General features: G+C 41.6%; 1 protein-coding gene across 1 annotated transcript; it reads right to left on the bottom strand.

The window, feature by feature from the left end:
• Positions 1-1,416: 1,416 nt before the first annotated feature.
• LOC116805404 (collagen alpha-1(VIII) chain-like) lies at positions 1,417-2,763 on the bottom strand. The gene is given in 5 exon segments (XM_032737029.1): positions 1,417-2,177; positions 2,256-2,381; positions 2,439-2,490; positions 2,492-2,670; positions 2,733-2,763. Coding segments are annotated over 5 exon segments (1,149 nt in total).
• Positions 2,764-11,075: the final 8,312 nt, after the last annotated feature.

The following is an 11,075-nucleotide window of genomic DNA, read 5'->3' as shown; positions in this document are numbered from 1 at the left end:
TACAAATTGGTTGATTAATGATTTTCTTTGTTTTTTTTTATTGGCTTTCAAAGTGTATCTAGTTTAGTTATTTTGATTATTTACATACCATAATCATAACCATATACATATGTGATACTCAAATCACAATGAAGAGCCAAAACAAAACAGAATAACAGAAAGTGATAACAAGGCAACATTTATGTTATCATTTGAATAAATGTAAAGAAATATGAATAAAAATTAAATATTCTTTCTTTTGAAATTGGTCGTGTGCAATGCAAATCAGTTTCTAGAAAACTTCTCTGATAAATTATACCCTTAAGCAATTTTGAACGTAAAAGATGCATATTTGATCCACCGCTTCATGTTTATTAATTTATTTATTATATTGTATGAACTTCACAATATGCTAACATAAATGTGTTTGAATTTAAATTTGTAAGAAAAAAATCCGTTGTCAAAAATGGTTTGGCTTGTGCTTGATATATCCAGAATTAACTAATGGAATTTTTTCAGTTCCTCAAAAAAAATGAAGCCATATTAACCTTTGACTCGAGCAAAAAATATCGACTAATATTTAAAATATTATATATAACACAATGGTTAAGTGATGCGTGGGTTGTGGATTAAAAGTAATAATATTCATTAATTTTTGAATGTTCATATTCATTTCGATTTATACTTTTCTTTATATTTTTAAATAATATTAGCCAATTTCTAGCAGTTTAGGTATGAATTACAAGAGGACACTGTAAAATTAGGCACAAAATATTGAAACTTGCCTACATATTAGTATACAACATGTCTCAGTACGATTCAAGTGTCGAACGACGGTATAATCTGGATAGACTTTTCTGACAATTTAAGTTTTAGTCAATAGTTCAAGATAAGAATTGGCTTGGTTGTTGTAGTTTTGCTAGGTAAAATAAGAACTTACGTCACAATTGCGAGTTAATTAATTAATATTAAATTAGCATAATTTATTGATAGCTTAATTACCTTTGATCCTTAGTTAAAAAAATACACATGTAGACGGGAGTCCCCTTCTCCTATATAAAATAAAATATAATTTTGAAAAAATTCTCAAATATTGCAGAAATATGAAGTAGTGATTCGATCTTTGCGAGTCATAAATATTATCTGAGAAACTAGTTTGCTTACAGTGCCACAGACGAATGACTCACGGTCGGACAAACCTTTAAATTATTAATTTAATAATTAAAGTATTAGCATCTTTCGAACTAAAAACTAAACTAAACTATGTTGTAAACAGCCTCATAAAGAAGTTTTTTTGTGAGTAGCTCAATTAGTGCTTGTGTATCTATAAGAACAGAAGAGCATCTTTTTGATGGGAACAACTTTATAAATAAATAATGTTCAGGGGTTATGCACTTTGAGATCCTTGGACTTAGGCGTAACTCTTTTTTTATCCAGTTAATTTTTATTTATAGGTTTTATCGTACGAAAGGAGTGAAATGGGTTACGAGGCGTACTAATTGCTAAGATAATTGGCCCTGTGATGCTCCGCTCTTGCGCATCATTATTCTCAACTGGCTGGTTGTCTTCACTGTAATCGTCTGTATAGGATTCGGGCTGATTATTTTGTTCATTTTCTGATACATTGTTAGATTCCAAACCGTCTTCGTTACTCATATCATCATTATCAGTCATATTTTCAACCAATTCAACATCGTCGGACAAAGATTCTGTGGAGTAACGCTGACCCGCTGATTCTTTCATAAAGTCTTGATCCAAAGTATTTTCATCATTGAGATTTTCGAAATCTTCCATGTCATTGTCGCCCTCAATTAGGTGTATTCGCTCATCCCATTGATCCCAGTCAAAGGTTGCGTCCTCTAAAGGTGGAGGTCCTAAATCTGGAGGTGTTGGTCCTGGCGGTTGTGGATGTGGATGTGGATGTCCTGGGTGGCAATAGCCTGGGTGATGACAGCCTGGGTGGTGATATCCTGGGTGGTGATATCCTGGGTGTCCCTTATGCGGATACCCTTTGTGTGGATATCCTTTGTGTGGATACCCTTTGTGTGGATACCCTTTGTGTGGATATCCTTTGTGTGGAAATCCTTTGTGTGGATATCCTTTGTACCCTGGATAGCCTGGGTAACCCGGATACCCTGGATACCCTGGGTGTCCCGGATATCCTGGGTAGCCACCAGGACCACCAGGATGATAATGACCTTTTCCCGGCACGGGAATTGGTATTATTATTGGAGGGGGTTGTGGGTAAGGAGGCGCGGGCGCCGGCCCATGCCAACCTTTATTTCCTGGATAACCGGGTGGACCCTGGGGTCCAGGTATGCCAGCTGGTCCAAAGTGACCTTTGTCCCCCTTATCGCCTTTGTCACCCTTCGGGCCGTAATGTCCAGGTGTTCCCGATTCACCTGAAAATAAATCATAAATCTGAAATTATAATTCTCACCACAAATCAGTACACAAACCTTGAGAGCCCGGTGGACCAGGTAAGCCTGGCGGACCTGGCGGACCCGGGGGGACAAAAACATTGTACCGGTGGACTTGGATGGGGTGGATGCGGATATGGATATGGTGCTGGTGCTGGTATTTTGTAAATCACAGGTGCAGGAGCTGGCCCTTGAGCCGTCGAATGAACGACAAATCTTCCGGTTTCTTTACCACATTTTATGTCTCTTACCAAACCGAAAATGGTTAAGCCTAAGAAGGATATTTTAAGTATTTTGGCTCTCTAATCGAATATATCCAATAATGTGACTTACCAAAGCAGACGATTGATATCTTCGATTTCATGGTTCGAAAGCTAATGCTACCTTTCGCCAAAGAACCGATCACTTTTATACTTCAAGCACAAATCATATAGAATTTTTTGCGCAGACAAACACATATTTTAAAAATTTACTTTTAATAATCTAGTTTCTATGGGACCGTTATAAATGGAATTCACTGAGAAATCTGTCTTTTGTCTTATTATCTTTATTTGTCTACATAGCAAAGAAACTAATTATGATTTGAATAAAAATCTCATTGACTCTGCATAATAAAGGTGCTGAGATCCATCGTTGATTTCGTCACGTCATTACTTCTGTTTGTAAAAGATGTCACGCTTCAGAATCTAATTAGCCCACATACAGAATATTTTCTTGAGGTATACCGGTATAATGAAGCCGCAAGGTCAGAGGGAAACTAAAGGTTAACTGTTTCTCCTATTACGTAAGAAGTTCAAAGTCACTGCCCTAATTTTATTGAATCTTGTATTCAATGCAGGGAATCAAAGAGAAACCGAAACTTTTTCGCGAAATTCAAAATTATATATTTTTAAAACCGGTAACCGAAAACCGATAATCTTGGAACTGATCAGACCGTGAAATAACCAAAACATTTACCTAACTAATTAAGTTGTATGAAATATAGTTTAGATTACAACTTATTCAAAAAATACTTTTCACACAAGGACTCGTCTATCTAGAAATTGTTCTTATGCCAGTTGTCTATTATGAAGATCCGAACCAGCCGGCAAAGAGATTGACTACTGCTTTCTTAAATAAAATATAACTTATAGAAATATCTAATACTGATGACGATTTGCATAATTCTGTTGATGTCATTTTGAAATCTTACAATGCCTTATGTCACGTATACTCTGCAGAATTTTCTCTTTATTTAAATAAATTTGTAATTTTAACATATCTCTGGTTAATCAGTAAGAGTGCTTAACTGCGGAAAATTTACATAATTGCACAGGTTCAGATATTTACCAATCCCTTCTATATCTGTCTGTTTCTCCCTCTGCTTCTTTATCGTTACTCTTCAAATTCCTCTGCTTGTATATTATTAATATGTAATCATTAACATTTTTGGTCGGAATAGTTTTTTACTAGACTTCACCAATCCACTGATTGGGTTGGACTAGTTTACATTTTAATACCGCGAGATATTCTATATTTTATATTATTTGTTCAATTTTAAATTAACTATTTATTTTTATCTAATGAGATTTTTGTGTTTTACAATCCAATCCACTAATTAAGGATTTAATTTAAGCAATTTTATTGAAAATTTAAAAACAATTGTGAAATTTTCAACTTTTAAAGTTTGTGGTCTGCATTTAGTTTACATTAAATAAATAAAATAAAAGTAAGATTTAGGTAGTTACATTTTCAAAATAGTGTTCGCTTACATCACTAAGCAGACTATAATGTATTGCGATGTTATTCAAAATAAAAGTGATCGATTAAATTATCGAATTAATCACAAATGAGAGGAGATGCTTCCTACTGTCTACTTGCTTGATTGTTTACAATCTTTAATATGTTCAGGTTATAAAAAGTGAGCGCTTACATTTATATAAAAGTGAACGGTAACAAAACACCACTTAATCAGCTGAAATTTGGGGTACCAACCAATCTAAGCAGAGCATTCAAATATTAATTGAGCAGGAGACCATTTGATATGCATGCGTCTTGCTGGATGGGTGCTCATTTGCCATGATGAACGACTTTGGATTTCGACGCTGAAGTTGGGGGAAAAACTATCTCGTTGAAAGTAGACCGATTAAACTTTCAAAAATTGAAGCCATTTAAATGCGTCGACCATTGGCAAACTTGTACACCTTCTGGAATTACCTTTTTAAAAGTGAAAACTCAATTTGTGTAAAACGCTAAAATCACATTATTATCTACATTAGCATTATTATCGATAAATGTCTGATTACCATACATGTTAACCATCTCAATGGAAGTGCCTTTTAACGACTTGTTCAAACTAAATTCTAAAAATAGTAATGTTTAATAATAATATAAGTAAGAAAAAGGCTATTATAAAAATTTCTCAATGTACAGTTATAGAAAACGATTCCCTGAAAATTCGACATAGTTTTACTAAATTTTATAAAAATCCAAACTGAGATTTAGATTAGAAATAACTATAGTTTGTAACACGTCCAGTGTTTCGCAGTGGGCAACCTCGGCTAGCTCAGTATTCCCAGAGGTGGGTAACTCCAACCCTGCCCGTGGACGGTACAGACAACAAAAAAAACTCGACCTGCACAACACTACATAAAAGACCTACATGCACACACAAAAACAAACGAAACAGCTGACGGGCCTGGTGTTTATGGCCACGACGTACCCGCCCTTCCTGCAATGGGCTTGCACGGATTCGAATTGCCCATCGCCCTTATTGTGGTTGACGACTAATTTATTCCATGCTCCCGGTGATTCTCCCCTGTATTTAACTTACTCACAGATCATCGTTATTTCCTTACAATTTATTAACAAACATTACATGCTATGAAGTATTAATTACTGAATAGGCCGCTAGGTAGCGTTGTATTCTGCAACGGCTATTCAATTTTGAATTTAAATCGTGAATCTTGCCAAATCCGATAAAACCAAAATAAAAAAAAATGGAACAAATATGACTGTTACTTTGGGTGGTCCTCAATCCCTATCCTACCCTATTAGAGCTCCAATATAAGTATTCGGTGTATGGGGGGCTCGTGCAAAAAGAAATGGATTCTGCAATTTGGCAAAAATCCGGACGCCGAATTTTGTTGACGAACACAGTCAACTTAGAAATTTAAATAATTATTAGATGCATGAATAAATAAATACAGTAACGTAAATAACGAATAACTTAACACAACATTCAACAAATTTGCTTAATCTAACATTCACATTTACATAAATATACTGGAGTATGGGTGAGCGTGCTGGAGCACTGCTCACATGCGCGCAGTCGACTCGCACCCTTTTTTTCTTGACATGTGTTTCTTTTTTTTGTTTTTCTTTCTTTTTACAATTTGTAATTTAATTTGGACTCTGGGTCGATTGCGCGTACTGCGCTCGAGCTACGCGGCTGGTTACTAAAGGCTTATCCCGATGGCACTTATTCCACATCGGAACGCACTCACCGGCTGAAGAAATACCGTCGGTGCGCTTGCGCGCTGCCAAAATCAGGGGATGGTGTATTCGCCCAGTGTTTCCTCGCAGTAGCTTCGAGGGCGTATCCGGCAATCTTTGCGCGACGGCCAGGTCCTTGTTGCATCGACTTCGGAGCATATGACATAAATTGCACAATTGCGGCGTGACCTGCCGTCGGCCACCTAAACATAACCCACAAAATTAGCGCAGCACAACATTTATTCAAACAGACACACTTACGCCGAATTTGGCTTCACAAGGTCTAGCGAATATGGAGGGTCAAGGCACTCCTAAATGTACTTCACCATTCGATCCGTACGGCACACAAATTTAAGCGCTATGGACCACGACCTGCCTCACTGCGTTTTTTTTTCTTTTCCACATGTGTTCTCGTCCCTAAGCTTAAACGCGCCACCTTGCGGAGAATGTCCTCACACGTTGCTGACCCTGCCAACTTCTTCCCGCTTTTCAGCAATGTGGCCCTTTAAATCTCACTTTTGGTTGTGGCATACGATAATTGAGTATCGATATGTCTGCAAATGCAACAACACACGAGAATTTAAAGTTAGGCGCCCGCTTGAACGATCAAAATTGTCGTCGCATTTCCTCCGTCTGCTCCGACCGTTGCCCATTGTGAACCTCGCCCAACGTAGGCCACACCCACGCTATATCCCCGTTAAATCCGAAGATCTTTAGCATGGACGACCCCTAGCGATCTTCCGTTTAGATCCTCTACCTCATACGCGTTGTTTCCTACGGCTCTAACAATCCTGCACTTGCGAAATTTTTTTGCGAATTTCGCGTTGAAGGCCTTGCTGAAGTCGCTCAGCACAAAATTCCGCCTATAAACTTCTTGGCCTGGCACAGCGTGAAACTTCCGAGCCCGCTTGTCGTACTGTTGCCGGCTGCGTTCAAACGCTTTGTGCAGATGCAGCCTCACCTGATCTTGAACTATTCGGATCTTGTCCTGCGTTTCTAAATCGGAGATGGAGTGTTCACCCATCGACCGTAGCTTCCGTGCGAGCTTGTAACTGGCTCCATTTAAATACATCTGCTGTCCAAAAACCGCAAAAAATGGTGTCACCCCGGTTGCCGAATGGACAGCATTACGAATCGCAACCTCAATTTCTGGTAAGAAGTGATCCCACTCTCTATGATCTTGTTCCAAATACGCGCGGATTGCTGCAAGCACCGTTCGATTCACGCGCTCGGCTGCATTGCTTTGAGGGGAATATATGGCCGTTCTCATGTGGGAGATCCCGAAAGCTTCGGCCATATTTTCGAACTTCTTGGAAACGAATTGTCGACCGTTATCCGAATGGATGGTTTCAGGGACACCGAATTTAAAGAAAACCTCGTTAATCAGGAATTCCACCACGTTGTCTGCCGTAGCGTCTTTCATGGCCTTCAGAAACGTAAATTTCGAAAAGTGATCGACGACTACGAAGACCCATGCATGACCTCTTTTTGACCGTGGGTACTTTCCCAAAAAGTCAATGTACAATTTCTGAAAGGGTCGTTCGGTCTTAACTTCCTGCCCTATGGACACTTGCATCCTTTGGTTCGAAGCCTTCGTTTCTTTGCACGCCACGCATTCCCTAACGTATTCACGAACTTGAACCGCCATGTTGGGCCAGTAGAATTGTCTCCGTAACCGATGGAGAGTTTTCGTTACGCCTCCATGGGAAGCCTTTGCGTCTACGTGAGCTTGTTCTATGAGCGTTGAAGTAAGAGATTCGGGCACCCATAACTTCCACAAAGTACCCTCGACTTCGTCTTCCATTCTTGTAAACCCGGTTCGTTTGTACAACAGTCCGTCCTCAACGCACAAATCCGGTAGTCGATCCTGATTTCTAATGACCTCCGCCACAATCTCTTTGTATTCTGCGGACTCGAATTCGACTGTCTGGAAACCTAGCATTCGGTTCAAGTCAAGCGCTAGTTCAGCTACGTTGCGAGATAGAGTGTCGGCGACGACGTTGTCAGCCCCTTTTCGGTGTTCGATTTGAAAATCGAAACGTTGCAGGCGCAACGACCACCTCGCTAAACGTCCGTTTAGGTCACGCAAGGACATAAGCCATTTGAGACTTGCGTGGTCTGTAATCACAGTGAACGGCATCATCTCGATGTAGGGTCTGAACCTTTCGACAGCTAACACCGCGGCGAGACATTCTTTCTCCGTCACCGAGTAGTTTGCTTGGTGTTTATCCATCTTGGCGGAAAAGAATGCTATCGGTCTCTCATTGCCCTCGGAATCAACTTGGAACAGTACAGCCCCAACACCGTAATGTGACGCATCACATTGGACGTAAAACCTCCGCGAAAAGTCAGCATGTACTAGTACTGGGGCGGATGTAAGCGCCTCTTTCAACCTTCGTACCGCATCTGCTGCCTCGTCACTCAACTTAAACTTCCCTTTTTGACACCCCTTTAGTGTATCCGTCAGTGGTGCTGCTATTTCTGCGAAATTCTTGATGAATCGGCGATACCACCCGGCTGTTCCTAAAAAGCTGCGCACTTCCTTAGCGGATTTGGGATTCGGAATCCTTTGTATTGCAATCACGCGGTCTTGATCGGTCCGCAAAGTCCCTCCCCCTACTATAAACCCTAGATATTTCAGACTCTTGAAACAGAACTTAGATTTTTTTAATCCAATTGTCAAATTGGCCTCTTTTAGTTTCTGCGCCACGAGTCCCAAATATTTCATATGTGTGTTAAAGTCCGGAGCTATAATCAGCAAATCATCCAAGTACACGAACACATTGGACCTAAGCAGTGACGGTATAACCCTATCCATTAAACGGCAAAGTCTTTGAGCGGCGTTACACAGTCCGAAAGGCATTACGACGAACTGGTAGAGTGGGCGGCCAGGCACCGTAAACGCCGTGTATGCTTTGCTGCTTTCGTCCAACTCTATTTGCCAGAATGCGAATTTCAGATCTACGCTAGAAATATAGTAGGTCTGATCGATACGCGAAAGTATCCCCTCGATGGATGGAAGTGGATAAGCGTCCTTGACGGTGACAGCGTTACGCTTCTATCGCTTTCTTCGATAACTCCCAGGGCCAACATCTTGTCCACCTCGCCACAAACTACTTCCTCCATCGCCGGGGACAGCGTATAGTGTCGGTCCTTCACCGGAATAGCCCCTTCGACCAGTGCTATCTTATGTGTTTGTGCTGTTGTTTTCCCCAATCCTGCGTTTTCAAAGGACAAGAACTCTGCTTTTACGGTTTCTAATCGACTCTTTTGCTCCTCGTTCAACTCCCAAACATCCACCTCCGGTTCTAGAGTTTTTTCTTCTACATAATGCTCGATTGCTTCAACTAAATTTGGCTTCGATTCTTCAGAGATTTGCGCTTCCATTGATCCCAATACATCAGGAGCTAATCCAAAAACTCGCCAGAAATCTATGCCAAAATATGCCTGCTGTTCGAGGTACGGACAAATGTAAAACGTCATATCCTCCTCTTTTTCTCCGTATGTGACTCTTGTGTGTACCCGGCCTATAATGGATCGGTCCACCCCAGAAGCGGTTCTCACGCTAGACACATAACGCTTCACGGGAACTTTGATCTCGGCCAGAAACTCACGAGAGCCACGCCCCAAAATACTCACTGAGGCACTGGTATCCAAAAGTCCCGCAATTTGCTTACCTTCAATGCTGACCTCGGCAAACAGCCTCGAGTCTCGACTATCTCCTCTCTTGACCGATTCCACTACTTGTCTTTTCACCAAGCGTCGCTTCGTGAATCGTTCGCGCACCTTCTTTACCCTATGCTTCACTAATCGCATCCCATCAAGCTTCCGTTCCTCAAAAATCTTATTCCTAGCTATCAAATATGACCTTTACCTCTCTTCATAAGGTAGCTGCCTTAATTTCCTACTATGCTTGCAATTTATACTAGCGGTACTCTTTGTTGGTGTATTAACAATTATTGAGTGGGAGTCGTTCGTGAGCGCGCCTCTCCCGGTCTGGTCACGCCCACTCGTCCGTTTCCCCCACAATCTGGGCATTTAGGAGCAAGTGCGTCCGGTCTCCCACAACGGTAGCAAAAAACCCTTCGCTGCTTATCTAAGCAATTCCTCCAGTCGTGTCCCTGCTGGCTACAGTTCCAACATCCAGGCCTTGGACTTGACGATTTCACCCGAATCTCGTCGACCTCCGGCTCGACTTTGGCTTTCTCCTCGAGATCGTCACATATGGCACTAACGTTTTTACCTGGTCCCGCGTATTTTGCCTGCGTACCATATGCTAAACGAGAACCACGCTGTCCCAAGCTTGATTCAACCTCGTTACACTCTTCCCGCAGGTGATCAACAGAGTATACATCCATTGCATAGATGTATCTCCCAACCGAATCTCTCAGGCCTTTTTTGATCAACTTTATCAGTTTAGGCTCTGGCAACGGTATTTCTAATCGGGAGGCCATACTCGTCATCGACTGAATAAAGTCGTTTACCGATTCCCCAGGGAGTTGTTGACGCTGCCTCATTTCTTGCAAGCGATCGACGTCGTCCCAACTTCCGCGAAACCTTGCAAAGAGCGCCTTTCGGAGTTCATCCCACGAGTATATTGGTCGTTGCCTCACGTGGAGCCAATACCATTCTCGGGCTCGCCCCTTTACTAGCACGTGGAAGTTGCTGAGGATTTCGTCCCACGGACACTGGAATTGTCTCTTTAGGTATTCCACCTTAAAAACGAAATCCTCCACGGACCCTCTGTCATTCGAGCCGTCGAATGACACTTCCCACTTATCCATCTTGACCCAAGGTCGACCTGAGTGATGCTCGATATTCGGACGACGATGGTTCGCACTTCCCCGATTTCCTTCAATTGTCGACGCCTGTCTGATATTTCTGCTTCGGTTATTTTCCCGTTGCCTCTGGTCCGGACCTGGGTTGCGCCATTCCCACTCACAAGCACGACTTAGTCCGCTTGAGGTGGTTGACCTCTCTGGCTTTGTCGGCGGCTTAGGAGGTGGTTTGGTGGTCGAGCGTGATTTTGGGATAGCCCCCTGATGTGGCTTTTGCTGTTGACCAGACTCAGCACTAGCAGTTTCCGTTGGCGCCTGGCTACGAATCACGGGTGGTGGCGTCGGTCTTACTATATCGTTTATAGCTTTCAGCATTTCTTGAAACCCTAGACGCACTTCCTCCCGCAATGCTTTCGCTATCCCT

This window comes from Drosophila grimshawi, unplaced genomic scaffold (assembly GCF_018153295.1).
Source record: "Drosophila grimshawi isolate 15287-2541.00 unplaced genomic scaffold, ASM1815329v1 contig_311, whole genome shotgun sequence".
NCBI lineage: Eukaryota > Metazoa > Arthropoda > Insecta > Diptera > Drosophilidae > Drosophila > Drosophila grimshawi.
The sequence above is the reverse complement of the archived record's forward strand: the minus strand, read 5'-3'. Positions and strand labels throughout refer to the sequence as shown.